The 22,454-nt window shown below is 42.2% G+C and overlaps 1 protein-coding gene across 5 annotated transcripts in view; it reads right to left on the bottom strand.

Moving 5' to 3' along the window:
• Nucleotides 1-22,454, bottom strand: part of BEND4 (BEN domain containing 4) — a 64,053-nt gene that overhangs the window by 38,010 nt on the left and 3,589 nt on the right. For 3 of the 5 annotated variants that reach the window (XM_082464256.1, XM_082464255.1, XM_082464254.1), the window contains exons 2-4: nt 17,676-18,242; nt 8,234-8,325; nt 3,469-3,638 (exon numbers count right to left, since the gene is read on the bottom strand). In XM_082464256.1, coding sequence (XP_082320382.1) covers nt 3,469-3,638; nt 8,234-8,325; nt 17,676-18,242 — 829 coding nt within the window. Of the gene's footprint in view, nt 1-3,397; nt 3,639-8,233; nt 8,326-17,675; nt 18,243-22,454 lie in introns of all 5 variants that reach the window. The other 2 variants (XR_014264399.1, XM_082464253.1) reach the window with 1 other exon arrangement.

Here is a 22,454-nt window from a genome sequence, read left to right as displayed (position 1 = left end):
TACATAAGTGAGAGTGGCCCCTCTAAGGCACGACTGCTATGAAAGGTGCATTTGATTTGCGAGGCGTGGCGTGCACCGTGCTTGGTAAAAAAAAGTTAAGAGTGCATTTCAAAACCCTGTTGTTAACGTGCTCACATTCTTAGAATGTTAACTATCCTCAGAAGCACAGCAAGTATCATTAGATGGTATTCTTTAACCAGCTAACGCTTTGTAGATTAAGTGCAAAAAAATAAAATCTCAATGAGTGAGAAATTGCCTAAGTTTTGGTTCAGAAGAGGTTTTCACATTCTTAAAATGTTACTATAGGCTATACTTTATTTCTCTAATTGTGATATCTATAAGTGTACTGACAAATATTTTTTAGATGACTTTTCCTCCAAATATTTAATACCACCAGAAAGCAATTAGCGTGCCTGGAAGAAAGAATACACAAAAAGTAGCTCAGACTCCAATGAAACAAACTCGGCCTCCCTTGGGTTGAGCTCATATTAACCCTTCCTCTATTTTCTCAGGGGGTCAGGGAACATGTGTAGTTCCTACACAGCTATTTTAATAGGGACATCTGTAAACTGAAATGAGCATTCTGGAAAAAGTTCTAAGTCAAACTGTTGTTTTTTTTTCACAGCTGACTGAAAGTTCAAGGTGACTGCCATTTACACACCGTTTCTTCGCCAGCACTGCTCCCTCTACAAGACAATGGTTCTGGTTGTAGGACTGGATTTGCCTGAAATTTATTTGTGAAATCCCAACCCTATTTGCCCATGGAAGCTGATGCTTTTAAGTACTTGGACCAGAAAAATCCCATGAACTGAGCTGCGCCCATCTTAGCAGAGACGCAGGGGCAACCCCTTCAACTCCATGCCTGAGGTGAGAGACTCATTCACCTCGCCTAAGTCCCAGCCCTAGTGGCCTTCCTTGGGGAAACAACTGTGTTTATTCAGCTCCTCGCCCTGGAAAACTGTCAGGAACCAGATGGCTTATGCTGGGGTACAGGCCTAGGAAACGCCGAAGGATGCTTTTCAGACCTAGGTCATGGTCATTATAATGCTGAGCAGAGAGAAAGGAGGTATTCTGGGACCACGAGTGCTCAAATATCGAGTCCTCTCCCTATTATTTTCCTTGCATTCACATCTATTCATTATGTCCGCAGATCATCTGCAGCCAGGCTACCAACTCCAGAATTCAGGCATTCTGTTTTCTATTCCTCTCTGTCTTCCTCAAGCTCCCTACCTCATGTGCTCAGTAAGTATTCAATAACTGTTTAAGTAGTTTATCTCTATCCAGATTCCCCACTCTCATATGAACACGAAGAAATGAAAGACTCAAAGTATCCACGAGAGGAAATCAAGGCTAATTGCTGAGGATGCTGCAGCCCGGCCACTCTAAGAACGTGCTGCTCTGTGACACCTCCCACCTCCTCCCCCTCCTCAGTGCCCACTGCTGCAACAGGACTTTCCCTAACATTGTGCCCGACCACCACAAGCTAAGAGTAGAGCTCATTCTGTTACACGGGTATGAAGCATCCTCACATCATTGACCCCCCTTCCTTCCGGGGTCAAACCACCCTGGGGACAGGCCAGCCTAGAATTTGATTTCATTCCCCGAAGCACCCTGCTTTCCATCCCTCAAGTGTCCCAACTGTCTGAGGCTTCCTTGGCTATTCTAATCTTGCTGACCACAAGGATGTCCACCCTGGGAGTCAGCGAGCATAAACCTGCAGGAAGGGAATCCCATTTAGGTCACAGGAAGGCCCCAGGATTTCAGCCTTTGGGACAGACATAAATGCTCTAACCAGCTGCCCCTGACACAATTAGCAGTTCTTGCCTATGCATTCTCCACCCATGGGCGGGTGGAAGCCTGTGGGTCCTGCCCAGCTCTTCCTGCTGGAGAGTACACATTCTGGTCAGGCAGCCAGCCTGGGCTGCATCGGTGTCACAGTGGGTCCCGCAGCATTGACACTAGTGCTTTGAGATGTATATTAATCCCTCAGTTTCACTGACTTGCTTGTTAAAATATCAATTGTTTAACAAGGATTTCTGGAAAGGGATACCTTGGTGAGGCCCCTTATCCTGATTCCCTTGTAAGCCTCAGGGCAACTTCCAGAGCACTCGCGGAGCGGGCTCTCAGGACAGCCCCCAAGCTCACCACGGCCTCTGCTGCCTCCGTCTGCTCTGATGACGCTGGGGAATAAAGGAAACTGTGGCTAGTTTGCTAAGACAGCCCCTGGAAATTTCCATCGCCCAGTCACTCTGAGTAAGCAGAATTTTCAGACTGGCCAACAGGGGGTGCTCCAGCACACCTGTGCTGAGTTAATACTGGTGCTTTCATTCTAGGTGGTTTTCTCAAGTCTAGGCCACCAGCATCAGTCACCTGGGGTGGTTGTGAGGTGCAGTAATGCGTGCCTCCCCTGTCTTCACCCCAGACCCGCTGAATCAGAAGTTCAGGGTGGGTCTGGGGATCTCCGCTACTAACAAATACTACACAGGCACCTTAGGCACGCTGACGGTCACTGTGGGCATGCCCAGAGGGGTGCAGGAATGAGTGTCCCTTCTGATGACTAAGGCCTTATCAGTGATAAGGTTTTTCACTGTGATTTCTTCACCAGGAAATATTTCGATCCCTGTCCAGAGTAAATCATTATTGTCTTTCCAACCAATAAAATCACTCTTGAACTGTACAGGTTAACATTTGAGCTATCTGATATGGATTTTTCAGGTGTGAATGCGCTTTTGTTGGCACTACAATGTTTCCACTTGTCTGTGTTTATTTATTTGCACCACTGAATCAACCGTATACACCTCCTTACCCTCTGCCTGGCCTATCCACAGTGTGGATCAGCTACAAAGTAATCAGCTGTTAATGCTGAGGAAGTGGTATTATCTGAGTAGTACTTGTTAATACAGAAACTTTAAAAAAAACCGAACAGAATAAAATCTGAGCGGGCGAGAAATACTTTAGGCCTAAGGAAAATTAATTCTAAATACATTTAAGGAGTTGGGGCAAGTATTCTCGAGAAGGTAGCTAGATTGGGGGAGGGCGTCATAGGCTGCAAATGAAATCGGGATAATTTTTGAGGTTCCTCGGCTTCTTTTCCTCTGTGCTTTCCCCAGTGCTCCAGTTCTGCTGGAGGTTGCCTTTCCCGGGCAGCAAAGAGAATCTGAACTTAAAGCGTGAAACATGAGGTGCTGTGCAGTGCTTATGTGCCGTTAAGTGCTAAAGCAAACGAAGAAATTTTAAAGAACTTCTTGATACCAAGGAGATGGGCCACATGAAGCCTATAACGTCTCAGCGGAAAAAAAACCAAAATACAGGAAAGGCTGCACACTTGCACGGGGCGGCCACAGCCAATGCGGTGAAATGAGATCACAGACGGACACTGAGTGGAAGGATGCAGTACCTCGGAGGCATGTTACTTTAACTGGATCCAGAGGGCGTCTTTCAGGACCTGTCTCTCCTGACTGCACTGACCTTTTCCTTTTCCCAAGGCCGCATGAGTACTTAAGCTCATCGGTCGTGAAAACAAATCTGATGAGGTATCGAAGGAGCCGCCTCCCGTCTTTCTTTGAAGAATTTACAGCCTCGTCCCACTGTTTGCTCGTTATGTAGACAGGATAGTTGTTCAACAGCTGCTTGCTTCCCTGGAAAGGCGAAATATTTTCTCATTACCTACTGAGCCGGCCGGCCAGCCAGCAGCCCAGGCGATCTCCATTTCAAAGGCGAACGTGCTTTTTAACCAAGTGGCTATACAGACAATGAACCAGGTACGGAACAGCACAAGTAATTGCTCACACTCAGAACGGGCACTTTTCAAATTACATTTGCATTTTCTGTAACAAGAGCCAATGAGGTATAATGAACACCTTTGAAAGAGGAGCTATTTATAACTTGCGTTTTAACAGGTAGGTTAAAATGTGTCAAGATCCAATGACAGGGAACACTATTTAAATATAACCTGTAACTTTCCTTTTCAGTCTATTAAAATATGCAAAAAATGACTTTGAAGAGTGTGATCAAACAGGTCTCTTCATCCTTTGGTTGGCGGTTAAGTACTTTTAGAAATGATGCTGGTGGGCTACTTCCATAAGGTATTTTTTTGTGTTTCATGCACCTAATATCTGACAGACATTGTATTTCAGTGGAAACAACATTAAAAAGTGAATTTTAAAGAGGGGGAAACTGTGGAAACAGAAAAAAATAATCACTAATAATAATGCAAAACAAGTTTCCTCAAATTATAGCTTCTGCAAATGCCACTATGTCAACTCAAAATTTTTCTTACTTTTCACCTTCATAATTTATGTCTGCTATAAAATTCCCAGACTAAATAGTTGCAGTGGGACTAATTACAGGAATTTCTGTAACATTTATAAGCCATGTTTAGTCAATTGCACCTACACAACCATTATTTTAGTTCTGGTTGTCCATAAAATTCTACAGTCCAGGACAAATTAATTAACCCATGATCTCAGTTTTAATGTACTTCTTCCCCAGTAATTAAGGTGTACAAAATAAAGAAGGGAAACTCACTCAATTTTACAACTCTGCAAATTTACTGCAGGTTATAAATTTGGCAGTATTTGGAACTGATAGGTTTTAATTTTAAAAAGTGCTCTGTTCAGTTAAGCTCTGAGAAGGGCAAACGGTATAGGAGCCAACAGGAAAGAAAGAGGCAGCAGGTATGGCTATGAAACTGTGACTGAATTATACCCATGGAAACTCATCACCACAGCATTCATACTCCCTTGAAATAGCAGGAGTGTGACTTTGTGTCCTTTTTAAGGGAAGCAGCTGAGGGAAGTGGTTTGTGGTTTGAATTTACAGTCAGCCTGGGTTTGAACTAAATCTTGGTTCTGGGTTTTATTTGTCGTTTCTTGAGCAAATTACTTTAACTTGTTGGACCAAAGTTTCCCCATCTATAACATGGGAAGAACTAAATTATCATGGGTTTAATATACGAGTACTCGGGAGCATAAACCAACCCTTGGCTCTGTGTACTATGTATGATCAAAAGATGGGCAGGAGCCCAGAGGTTCCGAAGGGCCCTTCAGCCCAGGCTGCTGTTTCATGGCAGGAGGGGAGAGATGGAGGGACGACTGGAGTGACGGGCAGTGCCGATGGAGAAGTGAGGATGAGAGATGTAAAACCGAGGTGGTCAGGCAACCAATCCACTGAGCCGGGGTATGGGGGACTGAGGAGTGAAGATGATTCCCAGGTGAAACGGGGGTGTCCTCCACAAAGATAAGGAACAGAAGGTTATGGCTGGGGGGAGGAGGAGGCAGATAGCAAGGAAGAACAGTGCCTGACATATACTAGGTGCAATGAACAACCATCGGGTGACTGATGCAGTAAATACTACCGCGGCTGGCACGGAGCAGACACTCAGTGCCGGTGGCTACAATGAAGAGCTCTTACTTTTCTTACTTTTCTTTAAACTTCTGTGGTACTGGGACATTGAAGAGCTTCTACTGTGTATAAATTGGCAAAGTTAAAGAACTTTATTAAGGAGAGCACCGAAGACAAGAGGCCATTAAAAAGGGCTACTGAGGACAGAGGCCTTCCACCGTCCTTAATTTGAAATCATCCTCTTGGTCATTGTCTCTGTAAGTATGCTTGTCAGCCTTACAAAAGGAGACTGTGCAGCTAGTTTTCAAACCTTTTATTTATCTAACGCTGTATGTTTCAAAAACAGCTTTCCCTCGGGTGTGTGAGCTCATCTGGCAAGCCAGGATGCCCGTGGCTGCTTGGCCAAGAAGGTTAAATCCTCTCCCAAAGTCTCACAAGTCAAAAGGCACAGCTGGGAACCCTGTCCCCAAATTCAGAGCTGTCCCTAAAACAAGAGCTGAGGCTATTTCCAGATGGGAGGTACTTGAGATGAGAGAGCTGGAAATCCAGGGAAGGTGCCCTCTCCAAGCTTGAAAGCATCCACTCCTACAGAAGAGCTCAAAAGCTCTTCCAAAATGTAGAAATACCATTTGGAAGTCATTTTCAAGAAAGAAAGAAAGGGAAGAAGGGAGACAGGAAGGAAGGAAGGAAGGAAGGAAGGGAGGGAAGGAGGGAGGGAGGGAGGGAGGGAGGGAAGGAAGGAAGGAAGGAAGGAAGGAAGGAAGGAAGGAAGGAAGGGAGGAAGGAGTAAGAGAGAAAGTCATTTATAGCCCCAAACAACTCAGACTGCTCTCTGTGTTGTGGATGAGGTTACCCATGCTGTTTCAGCACAGCTAATAGAAATCAAATGTGATTGAATAATACGACTGAGAAGATGCTCATTTGCCTGAAATGACAATAAAAATAATATAGTAATAACGATGATGATGGGTAATAAAGGTTTAAATAGTCCTATCTGGAGGAAATGTAGATATTTCCCTTATTTTTATATTTTTATAGAATTCTCTTCATATTAGCCACCAAAAGGGTATTGGTGACCTATACCAACTCTGACCTATTGTCAAGTCACTATGAACAAACCAATTTGAACAGCACTTATTTAATGTCTTCATAGAGTCATATCCAGATGGAAGACGGAGGTGTATATTAACTTTTAAGTAAGTTCTGATTTAGTCTCATGAACAATGTACTCTCTGAGCACAGAGGGGTGTGGCAATCAGGAAGAGCTTCTGGAAGAAGTGGACTTTTCAGATGTGCTTTTTGTATAATAGAAATGTCAAGCTAAAATAAGTGGACCCGGGACTTCCCTGGTGGCACAGTGGGTAGGACGCCGAGCTCCCAATGCAGGGGGCCTGGGTTCGATCCCTGGTCAGGGAACTAGATCCCACATGCATGGTGCAACTAAAAGTTCCCATGCTGCAACTAGGGAGCCCACGAGCTACAACTAAGGAGCCCGCCTGCTGCAGCTAAGACCTGGCGTGACCAAATAAAATAAATAAATTAAAAAAAAAAAAAAAAAGAAAAGAAACTGATTGGAAAGACTTTGGGTTTAAAAGAGGAGTCAGTTAAAAAAAAATTTTAAAAAATGTGGACCCTATTTTAGGGAGCAAAGGATTTTAAGCATGTGATATTTATTTTGGATCTGTATTTTAGAAAAACAACTTTCCAGTGTGGAGCACGGAGAAGAAAGAATCTACTGCAACAGCCCAGGTGAAATGTGATTGAGAGTGAACTAGAGAGAAGAGACTATTCAACATGACCGTCAGGAATGAGGAAGAGGAAGAGTCTGTGATGCCTCGAAAGTTTCTGCCCAGGGTTGGTGCTGCTTTTATTGAAGAGGAAACAGGAGTGAGGGTGGGTATTCAGAGGAGGCATCGTGAGTTCCACTGGTCAGGCAGTAGGACACAATGGTCTGGAGTCGAGTCCTGGGGATTGGGGTCTACATCTAGATTTGGGACTCGCTAACCCACACATGGTTGATGTTCAGAGAGAATGTAACTGAGCAGAGAAAGGCAGTGGAGAGATGAAAGATCAAAGTCCAGAGGACAGTGGTGGGAAAACTCCTTAAAGCTTAATAAGAAAGGGATGGGGAACCACAAGGGAGTCCTGACACAAAGGCCCAGAGAAAGGGAGCACCTGGAGGAGGGGTGAGGCCCTGCGGATGACGAGGGCTGGAAAATGGGCCCCTGGACGGGACAACTGGGAGAGTAGCAGGGTGGGGGGCTCTTGCAGACCATTCGCTGAGTAGTGGAGGTGGAGCCGGATTACGGAGGCAGGGGAGAGCAAATGGGAACTGAGAGTGGAGCAATGAATATACACCAGTCTTTCAAGTGTTTAATCACGGAGAAGAATGAGGTCCCCATTCAGCAAATGCCTTCGATGATGCGCACTGGGGATGCCAATGGGGACAAGACCTGGGCCCAACCTTCAAGGAGCGGGATGTGTCGTGGTGTAGGATGAAGGTGCCGATAGGATGCTTCGGGTGATGGAAGGGGAAAGAAAAGATAATCATTGAGGGACGAAGGGAGAATCAAAGGAGGGCTGATTTTCAGGGTGGGAAGACTTGGAACAAACACTGGCTCTGCCTGAGGGAACGACAGGTGGGTTCTCTGTGCCAAAAGAATGGGGGGAGACTTGCCCACAGGATTTAAACTATTTCTTTTTCTCCCCCTCAGAGTACAGAGTTGAATCTTCGCTATGCGTGATCTTTCTCCGCAGGATGTATACTCACCCATAAACCTCAGAGTCAAACATGTATTTTGCTAGCCAATCTGTTCTGGTGTACATATACCTGGGTATAAACTACCAAGATGCTTCACCCTAAGGAAATTCCAAATGGAATGAGACCTACCTCGGCCGGCTGGTCGGCTGGCTGTGGGATCATGAGCTGGTTGTGGTGTTGAAGCACCGTCTTCAGGTAGTCTAAAACGGTCTGGCAGGGCACTGGGTAGAAGAAATTGCAACAATTGCACATTAGCTATTTTGTGCCAGGAAAATAAAAAGCTTTAAGGTTTAAAAAGATTTTTGATGCAAACTTCTAAAAAAAAAGACTCATTTTCTAAAGGAAATAGAATCTTCTCTCATTTGACATCCGTAGTTATTTCAGTTTGTAAATACAGAACAGATGCTACAGTTTGGGGAGAATTTTTAGGCTCAGCACAGCTCACTGAAAACTTTCAAGTCAAACCTACTCTAAGATGAATTTGGGTTAATAATAATGATATCACACTGAACAACTCACAGAAGAGACATGTCTTCTTTGACTCAAGTTGTAACATTAGCACCCGATGGTACTTTTTAAAATTAAACTGCTGAAAACTTATGTTTCACTGGTTTTAGATCAATGATATAATGCTCATTTGTAGTGCCATTCATTCCTAGTTCTTCAGTAAAGCAGTAAGCCATGCACTTTAGACCTGCTTCCTGACACAGACACACCTGACCATGTAGTTTTTCCGGTAAGTGTCTCACTTCTCCCCTCTCCAGAAACTCACCTGATCTGGTCCAATTCAGATTCAGTTATTATGTATTTCATTAGCTTTTGCACTATATTTTGTGAGGCACAGTCTTACAGAATCACTGAATAATCACAATAAAACTGAACAGATGTTAACCCAACATAGAGTCTGACATTTTTTTATACCATTGCATAAATAATTCTTATATTTTAAGATTTATATTAGAGCCCTTTCCAGAGTATTAACTAATGGCTTTTAAAGGTCTTGGTAACTTAGTAAATAACCTGATACGAATTATTGCCATTATCTGTCTTGGCTGTGTGTTTTCTTAAGATGTTTTTGTCACATTGAAGAAAATAATAAATATTTAACCTAAACCCTAATTTTAAAGTATCACCACTGAGCTTTCTTCACTTCGTTTTTCTCAGCACTTTTTTTTTTAAGAGAGCAAACTGAAATTATCTTTATCCCCTGCTAATAGCTCTGGGTTTTTCAGGTGACATCACATTGCAACATAAATCAAAAACTACATAAACATCCTTTTGAAGAATTTGAATGTTAAGAAGTAGAAGTAGGTTAGGAAATTTTTCTTCTTGCCAAAGAATATTTTCTTAAATAACATCCTTATAGATTTGTGTCTTACAGACCTGTGTCATAGGTCACTCTTGTATAGTCATTTGAATATATTCTTCAAATTAAAGAAGCATTTTCGGGACAACCACAAGATTGTGCCTTCAACAAAAAGAAGGCACGTGTGTATGTTTGAAGTAGGACTTTTATTAAACCAAAGTTTAATAAAACTTGTCAAGTACCTCTAATTTCATCATCCTATTGAAAGACTAACCCACTTTAGAGCCCACCCTGATGTAACTAAACCCTGTGTTTTATTTATAATTTTGCCAGACCTTGCCCAAGTTCCTTTTAAGGGGCGCACTTACTGGCCAACAGTTCTATGTTCCGACAGACACTTTCACCCTGGGTATGGCTGAGTAGAGACTTTGAGTCACTGAGAGCTAGAAAATCCACTTTCTAAACCACACCATTTCTGCTAGGGTATGCAATGTTCACCAAAAAGTTTGAGCAAGTTAACTGAATGGCAAACAATAATTTCCCACATTACTAGAGTTCCACAAACAAACAGCCTAACCCACTTTACTGATGCCACAGTGAGTGAGAATGAATCTTCTGGCAATGGGCACGGATTACAGGAAAAAAGCAGACGACTTGAGAAGCTAACGGAGACAGGAAACAAGTTTGCTGTTGAGTTCTGGCTTTTCATTACCTGTGTGGCCTTTGGGACTCCATTTAACTTCTGTGTGTGAGTCCCTTCTACACATTGCTGAAAAGAAGGATCTCGGTAGCAGCAATGCAACTGTGTATATGTCACTGCTTTTCCAAGTGACATGTGAGAGGTATTACTCTGAATTTAGTTTGGAAGTTTTAGTAAAATTTGTAAATACTCACTGACTGATTAAGATTTGAATGAAACTCCTTCTGATACTTTATCCATATTTTACATATGTTTAGGGAAAAAATGTTTAAGTGAAGCACAAAAACGCTTACAAAACTGAATATTCAGTGTGACCTCAACCATGTTAAAAATAATTATGTGCACAGAGAAGAGATTGGAAAGAAATAAACCAAAGTGTTAGTAATTAAAAATGATTATATTTTGGTAACAGCATTAGGGCAGTTATTATTACCTTTATCCTTTATCATCCTTGTAAAAACCAGTTTAAAAAAATGTCCACAGCGGGCATGGATTACAACTACTTAAAAGTTGCTTGAAGAATGTCTCCATGACTGTTCTCTCCCCTTCCTTTGCTATATAGGACCTTCAGTGTTGCCTGTATAGCCCTGGAAGGGCTTGGAGGACGACTCTCCCATCTCTACGCCCCCAGTATTTAGGCGGCAGTGCTAAGCCCTGAGCGAGGCCGGCTGATGCACACGCGCTGGAAGAAAGTGGAATTTCACGTGCCTTTCCTGGCTGTAAGGCTCTCCTGAAGGCAAGTGGGTCCTGTGGGTGGTATCTGGACACAAGGCTGAAGGCCAGGAAGACCGAAGACAAGGCTCGCATTTAGCTACTGAATTGACTCTGCACAGTTGGCGGCTGTATTGTCTGAGAGACTCTTAAGGGCCTTCCAAGGAGAACTGCTCTGATTCTGTTTTTTGCCCATATTAAGGGTGCTTGGGTCTCGGGTACCTAATTTTCCTGGCAGATCATTGCATTAACATCTTGATCAGTTTCTCTTCTTGTTCCTCAAGCATTATTTAATCTACTTTGTAATTGTTTTTTAAAGACTCAAAACATTTACCTCAAAGTATACCACACACAATTTTATAGGGAGATTGAAATTATTTACTGTCCTCTGACGACCATGCCATCTGTGTGCTTACATCATCAAGTGTCCTATTCATATCGTCTCCGTAAAGTATAAGTTCCTCAATTGTAAATGTCTAGAAATAAACAATGAGCTTTAAGTGTTACTCAGCCTACAGACACATGGTAATTCTCGATTACCACAATGTCCTGTCTCTGTTTAATTTAATTGACGTGTGTAGCTGCTACAACAGAACGTGCCCGACACTGGGCTGGGAATCGGGGTTATGAGGATGACTGTGACTTAGTCTCTGTCCTCAAGGACCTTACACAGCCTGCCTCTCCTCGTATGAAGACCCCAGGAGAGACAGACACACAAGGAGTAAAAACTGGCCCTGGTACAGACTTCAACAGAAGCAAGCATGATGTACTACGGCAAGTGGTTAATTCTGCCTGGGAACTGGGGGAGGGATTTGTTATGGAGGGGTGTCACCTGACCTGGGTACTGATGGATGAGTAGGAGTTTCTCGAGTGGGGAAAAGGAGGGTATGTTGGAAGGACGGCAGGAGTTAAGGGCAGACCAGAAGCAAGTGCACGGCGGCTCAGGAATCAAAAATTGTCCAGAGGGGTTGGAACACTCGGTGTACGGTGGGAACTGAGGGGCGAGTCTCCAAAAATGAACAGGAAGACTCAGGCAGTGAAGGATGTCACATGCCACACTGAGGGGGCTGGAATTTACTCCATGGGCCAACAGAGGCTTTTCAGCAGTGGGTGACGTGGGCCTTTTCAGTTGGCAGAGCCTGGCGTCTGGGGGAGTTGAGTGGCTGTCGCAAGAGTCCGTGTGGTGAGACAGGCCTGGATGAAAGCAGTGGGGAGAGGGAGGAGGACCCCACACCGGTGGGTATGCACGAGCTGGAGTCCAGAGGAGAGGAGGCTGACCTCAAGGAGGGAGAGAGACGGTTATGGATGGAACTGAGGCTCCCCGCCTGGGTGACTAACTGAATGCTGACCTCTTTACGAGGTAAGACCACCGCCAACAATCTGAGAAAACCACTTAAGATTTCTGTACGATCAAGCGCAGGACCTTGTCCCTCTCTGTTTCTTAAGGGCGCTCTTTGTTGAGTGCTTCCTGGAACACCTGGCAGGCACTCAGCTGCTACGTAGCGAACTTAATACTTCCAGCCTTCCGGTATTATCAACCTCACCTTACAGAAAGGGGAAACCGAGGCTCAGAATGGTTAAGTAAGTTGCCTAAAACCACCGATAGCAAGCGGCAGGAGCAGAGATCCAAACCCAGGTTTGACTCCAGGGCCATTTTCTTCAGCCCACGCTGTTCTGTGCCCCTCAGTCTCACAACTACCGCCAACAGTTGTGCTGGCTTTTACCAAATTCTGAGTAAAAGAACTCAGTCCTTTATTGCTCTCTGTTCCTATCACTTGCTCTAGTTTCTTACTCAGAACGTGCATTCTCCTTACAACGCGCACATTAAGTATCATCGATATGTTTCTGGGGACCGGAAGTCGACCTGAGCCTTCTCCCAGGGGCACTCCTGGGCATGTGGGCTGGAGGGTGGCACGAGCACGGGACAGCACTAGCACTGCGACACTGCGCTTACTCCAAGGGCTTTTTGTTCTTACGAAACTACTTATCCAAAAACCGACACTGATTTACCCCTTTAAGATCTTCGTACATAGACTATCCTTACTTAGGATCAGCACTTCGTACGTAATCCAAGGCGAATTCTCTAGTTTGTAGCCTCCTGAGTTGATCCTCATTATTTGCAGGTTCTGGATCTGCAAACTTGCCTACTCGCTAAAATGTATTTGCGATGGTCAAATCTGTATTTGGGCTGCTCTTGCGGTCACTGCGGACTTCGGCTGGTCACTGAGAAATCTGCATTTCCGGAATCACACACTCCCGGCTGAGGTTGAACAAGGTAACACTTGGCCTGCTCGTTTCAGCCCTCATACGATAACAAGGGTTCTTTTCATGTTCTGCTTAGTGCCACGGTTTTTGCATTTTTGTGCTTTTTCTGCTTGGTGATTACGCTGATTAAAAGGAGCCCCAAACGTAGAGTTGAAGTGGTGTCTAGTGTTCCTGAGCGCAAGGCTGGGATGTGCTTCAAGGGGAAAATGCGTGTTAGATAAGCTTTGTTCAGGCTTGAGTCACAGCGTTGCTGGCTGTGAATTCAACGTTAACCAACTAATACTATATATTAAATAAGGGCTCGTTAAACAAAAACATACTTAAAACGAGGTTTTGTGATTGGCTGACGAAAATGTTGCGACCAGAGTCTCTCGGGAACCGAGGTCTGTATTTCCCCTCAGAGTAATGCCTTGCTGATTCAGTGCTCACGGTGACTTTACAGAATAGAACGACTGCGAATAATGAGAATCGACTACATTTTGAGGGTGGAAGAGGGTAATAAACTAGCTCTGGAGTCAAGAGGCTTCGATTCTAATCTGAGGTCTACCACAGACTTTACCTGTCCAAGGTTGCAACCTCTTTGTCTGTAAAATGGGAATATTAATTTTTGTTTGGAGTTATGAAGATAAATTGAGATGATCATAAATGTACTTTTTAGAAAGTAGAAAGTTCTTTAATAATATCAACAATAAGTATATCTTCTCTATATTTGGCACTTAGAAAACTTCAAGGTATTTTTAATGTGTCATAATTATTTTACTTTGGAAGTTATTATTTTTTAAATTTTACTGAAGTATAGTTGATTTACAATGTTGTCTTAGTTTCAGGGGCACAGCACAGTGATTCAGTTTATATACATATATATATATATATATATATATATATATATATAAAATATATTCTTTTTCAGGTTCTTTTCCCTTATAGCTTTTTACAAAATATTGAGTACAGTTCCCTGTGCTATAAAGTAGGTCCTCGCTGATTATCTATTTTATATATAGTAGTGTGGAAGTGATTTTTTAATTATCATACAGTATTTTATATTTCTAACACCCACATTTTATCATATTTTTAAATCTCTGAACTTGGTGTTCAAAGATAATTATAATGTGCAATTACGATCTGCAGTGTTTTTTCTTCTTTCTTAGTGGAACATAAAGTGTTGGTGTGTCTTACATTCAATGGGGGCTTAAATTAGATGAAATATGGTATTTTATAACCACCCTCCCTTATGAGTTCTCTTCACCCAGTGCTGACTGCAAGCTTTCTAAATAAATGTGACTACTCTAACCTGACGTCTTCTCCATAGAGAAGTTTGCCCATAACCATTCTTCTTTTCATAACCTCTCAGCTCTTTGTATTCCTGATACAAATGTCTTCCTTTCGTGACTTCTTTTTCTTTTAACCTATTTTCACTTTCTTTTAAAAAATTTATACTTTTAAACAGACTATTTTCTAGTGTGATAATCTAATGCAAAAGAAAATGTGCTAATGCTATTTCCTGGGATAAAATATTTAATTGCCTATATCTGCAGCTAACTCTGGAAAGTAAGTTAGACAGCACTTTCTAGAAGCCCCTTGTTTGCATGTAGTTGATAATCAATAAGACTTTGTTGAATATTTCACAAATAATACAATAAACAAAGGCCCTCTCGGGTGGTGCCAGAAAGAATACCTCCCCAGTCTCTTTTCTTTCGGTGAGGGCTGTCACCTTCCTTTCCCCCTTTTACAGCTGCCCAAGTGAAAGCATTTTTTCCTGTAGACTAATAGGCTCATTTCTTTTGAACTCTCAGTTCAAGAACTGCTCCCAGGTATAAACGCTTTATTTCAGGGGGAAAAAAAAAAAAAGAAAGAAAGAAACTGGAATCTCAGAGTTGCTCAACAGCCTGACTCTGGAGAGAGAGGGAAGTGCCTGAGGAACACTGCCCCGGAACTGACCCACTGCAGGCGCCCCCATCATCTTGTTCACCTTATTTCCTCTGCTAACTGCTGCACGCTCCTCTCACCTTTGTACTCATCCATGCTGCTTGGCTGTAAGAAGAGGGATCTTACAACATACGGGCAGATTCTACAGGAAGAAAGCCCCAGGTCCTTCCATGGAAATGTACGGCCTCTAGGATAACAGAGGCCTACTGGGATCATTGGGAAGCACGGATACTGCTTAGGGAAAATCGATCCCAAATCTCACAGGAATGTTACCGCTTGCAAAATATTCTTGTTATGTGCAAAACCAGAGTATTATTGCTGTACTTTTCTTCATATGGATAAAAGTAACAGATTCCCCCCGGCCCCGCCCACACCAAAGGCATAGCTTATAGAATGCCAAAGTGGATTCTTGGGTGACCACCCACAGTCTGGTTTGTTGTGTAGCCGAAGGTGGAGGTTGGGAGGTGAGGAGGGCAAGAGGGCAGTGATGTCTCTCTTTGATTCAAGTCTTTCATCTCGAGGGGCACTTTCAACCTGACGCCCAATACTAAGGTATCCCTAGGTAATGAATCCATGAGTTAAGTAATCACAAATAGCTAATCTTTCCTGCATTTCACACTATTTTTTTTTCTATTCATAATTGACAAACTGATTTTCATCTATAGAGTTGAATTTCAGTATGGATTATTTAAAGCAATCATGGCTCTCCACGTAGAATTGGTTCAAGTTCATGGAGGGGACTCTTTACAGTAACAGTGGTGGAATGTTTACAGTAACAGTGGTGATCATTAGCCTAATTTCAACAACTGTCATTCAATGTCTGACCATCAAGAGGACTCAAGAAATTGCAGCATTTTTCGTCTTTCTGGGAAGCAGAGAAGGACAATGATTAGGGCAGGCCAGCAATGAGTTATCCCTGACAGACGTTTCACCTGTAGAGATTCAGGAAACAAGAGGTGGACTGAACCCCAAATTTGCTTGGTAAGTTTACCAAGGACAGACGGCTCACCAAATATTTACGATTAGGAATGAGGCAATAATACTCTGGACATTTGTATCACCTGTCCTTGCACTCTGAAACTCTTCCCCACAGTTCCGAACGGCTGATGTAAGGATCTGCAGTTGGCTGATCTCCAGGACACTATGTTCTCCCCTAATGAAAGAGGACGAGTGGGGAGTAAGATGCAACATACCCTTTTGGGGGTAAAACCAATCGTTAACATAATTTATGAAACTGTGAAAGCTGTAAAATCCCCGTGTGTTAGCTGCACCCGTATCTCTTTGACTTGGAGAAACCAGTAGCGCTCTGGTTCCACTGCATTCTTCTGGGTCCTGCCCCGTCTCTCTGCTGCAGTCAGATCCTGCCTGGCAGGGAAAACGCCAAGACTCTGCATCTAACCCCAGGGCTCAAATGTAACAACAGAGAATGGATTTATTTCACCTCTTGCTTCTCTCCCACAACTGCACTCAATCTAATTCCAAAACATTCTGAGCCAAACCTCAGCTGTATTTGGGCAATTCTCTTAAAATGAAAGGACAGAAGGAAAATAAATTTCTGATTTGGCAATTCTAATAAGCAAATGGGTAACTCTCTTCAACACTTCCTTCTTTTTACATCAGCTGCCAACTTGGGTGGTGCAAAGACATCGAGTTAGGAAAAGAACATAATTTCTATTTCTATTTATGGATCAGCCTTAAAAATTTTAAGTATATTATGTATGCTTTATTTTGAACATATTAGTATGCAAGTATATGTATGTAAATAACCAATGAATGTGTACATTGGCAGATACAAGCTCAAAAATTTTTATCAATGGGCTGCATGATTAAAAAGGTCTTAATGTCTTTTATAAGCCACAGACATGCAGGAATGACCTCAAAGATATAGGCAAAATCAGAAGCATTCCAAATAGGAGAAAAAATGGCTTTGCAACCCAGAGAAGATCTTGCCATAAAGATGAATTTACTACTCCGTAGATCTAGTGTCTCTGCGAGGCGGTAAAACGCCTCATGTTTAGCCAGGAGCACAGCTAGTTTGTGACCAGCCTAATAACTGGTCTGTCTTTGAGCTACTCCTTTCAGTTTACAGTTGCATATGAACTTTAAGGGGGAGTTTGCATGCTAAAAAGAGACCATGCCTGTTGAAACTTAACAAGAAAGGGGAGAAATTAGTGGAAGAGAAGAGACCATTTGTTCTCTGAGCCCTGCCTCTGTAGATATCATTTCATTTTAATTTCTATCATGGACTAATAAAACACATATATCAAAGTCTTTAAAAATACAAAAGCCATTTTAAAGGAACAGGGTCACTTTTTGAAGAAAATTCAAGCTCACGGCACCTGGCCTATTTCAATCTCATTGCACTACATCTAGGAATCACTTTTGTATCAGGGGAGACATCTTTTAATAGGACCGGAGTTTTCAGGCCTACACCCCAGAAGACTGTGGCTTAAACATAGGACAAGGCTAGTGGCTCATCTTGAAACTTCTGTTTGGCACTGGTAGGCTAAAACTGAGCATGCCTGTTTTTCCAACTTTTCTACATTGCCGGCCCAAACAACAACAAAAAAGCCACACGTACACGCACGCATGCATACATACATGCAGACGGACACGGGAAAGGAATGAGCTGCAGGTGGCTTGCAAGTAACAGGGCAGGGTACCTGGGATGCTCTCTAACTTTCTTCTGAGCTCTTCGTTGTCTTGTTGCAGTGAAATCACCTCCTGCTCCAGCTCTTGGCATCGAGGACAGTAGCCCTCCTCTTCCTCCTCCTCTTCTTCCTCAGGCAGCGTAGAAGAGGATGGGTGACCGTGGGATTCGGATGTCGCTGGGGAGGTCCAGCCACCTAGTGTGTGCACGGGGGACGTTGCTAGAGGATCCACATCCGCCAGGTGGCCATACTCACTGACCGAGGAGGGGTTTGCAGTCGGAAAGCTCCCGGAGAGCAGGTAATTTTGCAGGGAGTCAGTGAAAACCCTCAAGAAGGCAGAAGTCTGTTGTTTCCTTTGCATATATTGCATCTCTATGTCTACACTGTCTGAGGTCTGACTGTGGACCCCTTTGCCAACAGGGCACTGCTCCTGTCTTTCAGCGTAACTTGAGCCTTCCTGCTTTACGCAAGAAATCATGGATTGAGAATGGCTGGAGTCCAGAAGCTTTCCTCCACAATTCAAGAGGCTAAGGACTCGGCTGCATTGTTGAGCAAAGGCGTCCAAGATCATACGACTCTCTGAAATACAAGAGAAGACACGTCAGAGACTGACAGCCAAGACAAGGGACAAGTAAGGTCCTCGATCTAGAGTTTAGCATTAAAAAAATGTCAAAAACATGGACTTCTACTCTCTGCTACACACACAGGTGACATGGTGAATCCACTTCTAAGAGGACGCATAGCTTCCTGCTGCTCTGTGGCTGGTGGGGTGCCTGATGAGCTATACCCCTAACTTGACTCTGGGAAATGGCTGGAATGCGAGACTGGGGCACCGGATAGAGACTCCCTCTCCATGGCATTAACTGGCCTGCATAGGTCTGAACTAACACCTTTGGCTTCATTAATATCCTCGCTCTAATGAATCGAGCCAGCCCTGCAGACTCAACTCCTCATTGACAGGAGGGCTTACAGCAATCATTACGTCTATTTCTGGAGTGCCCTCATGCCCTTGCTATTAATCAGCTGATACAATCCCTGCTGAGAGTACGTTGCTCCCAGATGCAAAACGGAGAAGAACGATAAGTCTTTTTGAGGAGCTCACTAAACGTCTAAGGTAAAACAAAGAGTGGGCCTACAAGGCAAACGATGAGGAGCCCCGAGGCAAGACTGTGTCATCCAACATCTGTGTTCACCGTTCTTTTACTTTATCTGCTAACATAGATTTCTTGTCAAGGCCAATGTTTAGCTTGATCTATAGCAGCACCATCTGAAAAGCAATAGTGCCTCTTCTCAGGGCTTCTCCCACCAAATCTCTTACATGGTATGTGCCGAGAGTGCCAGTTAGTTTCCACAGATGTATTCTAAAGCATATTAACTGTCAATCAGTGGAAAGCAAAAAGCAAACAGAAAACAATCGGTTCACTTCAAAAAGAAAGAAAGAAAAAACCCAATGTCGTGAAAATGTGATTTAATGTTGTCAGTCTAAGGGGCTTGAAAATTCACCCTAAATGTAAACGTCACAAGAACATTGTCTTCTTTCTGGACCCCCACCCAGAACGTGCTATTTATATCAATAAATACCCACAGAGAGAGAGAGAGAACTTTTTTAGGGCTTATATAGAGCTATCAGGGTACCTCTCATTTCCTCTCCCACCCTACGCGGAATAATGGCAACAAACAAAATAGTGTAGATTCTAGATGCCGATATCTGTTGTTTATGATAGAAATGTAACTAGTCACTTGCTGTCTCTGGAAATGTTGACTAGCTGTATTTTTTTCTGAGGGGAAAAAAAAAAACCTTTAAAAGTGAAAAGTGGTGAGATGCTGGAGGGTTTCTATGGGGACAACAAACTAGAATAGTTGTGATTAAGAAACTGATTTCTCTAGAAAACCCAGGATGATGACCAACGAAACCAACTTTCAGAAACCTCCAGGTGGTACTTCATCCTCTACTTTGTTTTTTCTTACTGTTCTTCCTGAAGTAACTAAGATATCAGGGGAAGGGGGTACAAGTCTCCTAGTTCACTTATTTAATAAGAATGTACATAAAGCCCAGAGCATATAGGAAGCACCTCTCATATCTCCCAAATCTATAAAATGCTCCCATTCCTAAATCTCTCAGGAAAAATGATAAGTCAGAACACAGAGGCCAGTTCTTTTCACTTCAGGAGAGATTTATAGACTGTATATTCCATGAGTGGACTGGGGTTTGAGGACTAGCACAGAATCTCAAGAAATATTTACTGAATACATGTAGGGACTCTTATAAATAAATAGAGTATCTTAGTTTACAGCATTTGTACCCTTACCCTGAATCCCACAAATATTAAGCACGGGCCTATTTTTTACACGATTATTTTGAGTACTAAAGAAAGAACTAGATGCTAGGTATAGTTTTAGGCTAGAGCTGATTGATGGGCTGGGAACTTGGCTGAAGGAGCAGCCAAGATAAAGTCGGCTTGCTGCCTTGGAGAAAAAGGGATGTGGATATGGGAAGGGTATTTCGCACACCGAACACCGGAAGTGATGATGACTCCGCCCCCAGCCAGGTGGAAAGGAAGAACTGAGCCCACGATTTGAACCAAAACTTAATGGAGAAAGACTTCAAATAGTTGGGTATTATATCTTACAATGACCAAAACCGAATAAACAAGAAAGTAAACAGTTGAACCATACAAGTGGGGAGGTTTAAGATGCTGCATTCTCATTTCTTTACTCCTGGCTTTTTGTTCTTTTATTAGTAAAATCAAAGGACGATATTGATTGGGGATTCTCAATTCTAGCACACTAGCAGTTTTCATTCATTTAATCCTATAATCCCATTCTAGATCTCAAGTTGTATTTACTGTTTGCATTTTAATCAGAATAGTCCCAATTGATTTACAGCCTATACACCTATAACATAACCTTGATGAAAGGAACAAAATATGAAAGGAAAGGCTAAAACAGAATTGCCTAGAAAGAACTGCTCGAATGTATTTTTCCAATGTCCTAAGGAGCTCAGTTGTTTTAATCATATTGATAAATCACGTTAGGGTATAGATTTTAAGGGAAAAAAAATCTGATGTAGAGACAAGCATGATTTGTTTTCTTAACTGAAGGATAAACTCGTAATATGCTGAGAAAAAAATCATTATGTAATATACTACATTATGAAGATAATGTATTAAAGTGCACTCAGAATATCAGAGAATAGTTACAATCATAAAACTGTTCTTGCCTGCGGTTTTTTCAAATGCTTCATTCTGAATTTGTTCTCAGAACTGATATATGTAAAAATGCCAACTGTAGCCCTAAAGCTGAATTCTCTTCTTTTCACTACCTTATATTTGAACAGTATTTTATGTCAATACATTGAAGAGTATGATGAAAAATATTACTATTATACTTGGTGGAAAATGGCAAATCTTTACGCTTAACACATATTGCAGCCAGCAATGCTTCAGCTTTCCATACAGAATATAATTAGAACACAAGTACTGTGCGACGCCCATTATTGCTAAGAAATGGAGAAAAGTTCTGTTTTCATATGAACACGATTGAATGGCCACTGATCCACGATTCTTAACTCAGCAAAGTGTGAACATGTATTTTGAAATTTTTAAACTCTTTTCCCCCCCTAGGCACAGAATGTTCCAGTCAAGTGATGGCAAGGAAGTACAAAGTCAACAGTTTATAGAGAGGCTTTAAAACAAGCTAGTTTATCCCTAACTTCTTTAAAATTAAACACCGTAAAATGTTAATAAATCACAATCACAAAGCACTCTAAAATGACCACATCTCTCTAATTTATTTTGCTTTATTGCGCAATCTGTCAGGATCTAATATCATGTTGCAAATTGTGCCTAGCCTGATTCCAGAATCCGAACCCATGTTATTTTTGTAATTAAAAAATTCATTTCTAGAAATTCTTCAGAATTTAAGTGGTTTAATCCATCCTAAATCTGATAAGTGAAGAAGAGGGATGGGAACTCAGCAACGAAACACAGGCTCCCTACTTTAACATCCTTCTTTGTAAGTAAAGCCTTGAATGGAATTTGCCCATCACAGCAGATCCCCAAGAGTATTCTGTTTCTATGAAGGAGATCACAGTAGTCAAGATTAGTGGTAATCTTTTGATTTTAGCCCACAAAGGGTGAAATACATTAATATTAAAAATGCAGAAGCAGAAAAAAAAATTTTGTGACCTATACTACCATGTATCCATATATTACATCTATCAAAGGATTTGCAACTAGTTCAAAATAGATAATTTCCTTAAAACATTAATATAACTTCTTTTTATGACAGGACTTCATGGCATAGAAAATAGAAGTTAGAAAATGAAAGCATCTTTGGAAGCATCACCCCTGTCTTAAATCAATGAACTACTGTATGTCTTTGAAAAAAATGCCATCCAATTTTTTTTTTCCTAATGGCAAATATCAACACAGCAAAACAGGATGCAATTTTTCTAAATAAATAAATCAATGATGTGTCAAAAATTAACAGATGAGTTAATATACTCGGTGCTATCAAAACCAGATGGTGCTTCCTAATATTCATCCTGCTCAGTCAATCCCTGAATATTTTCTGGACCATCGGTATATAAAATAGGATGCTGCTATTTGTGATGGCAAACAAAAGCAATCATGCCTGCCAAGCACATACTATAACAGGCAGCATTTCAGCTCTGCTAGACAGAAAGTAATTAGAATGCTTTTAATGTCCAAAAGAATGATGCTGATAGGCTGCCACAGATGTGTAGATTTATGAATATTTATATGGTGGTTTATAGCTGACACTTTTATC

Source organism: Balaenoptera physalus, assembly GCF_965194825.1.
Source record: "Balaenoptera physalus genome assembly, chromosome: 5".
Lineage (NCBI taxonomy): Eukaryota > Metazoa > Chordata > Mammalia > Artiodactyla > Balaenopteridae > Balaenoptera > Balaenoptera physalus.
The sequence above is the reverse complement of the archived record's forward strand: the minus strand, read 5'-3'. Positions and strand labels throughout refer to the sequence as shown.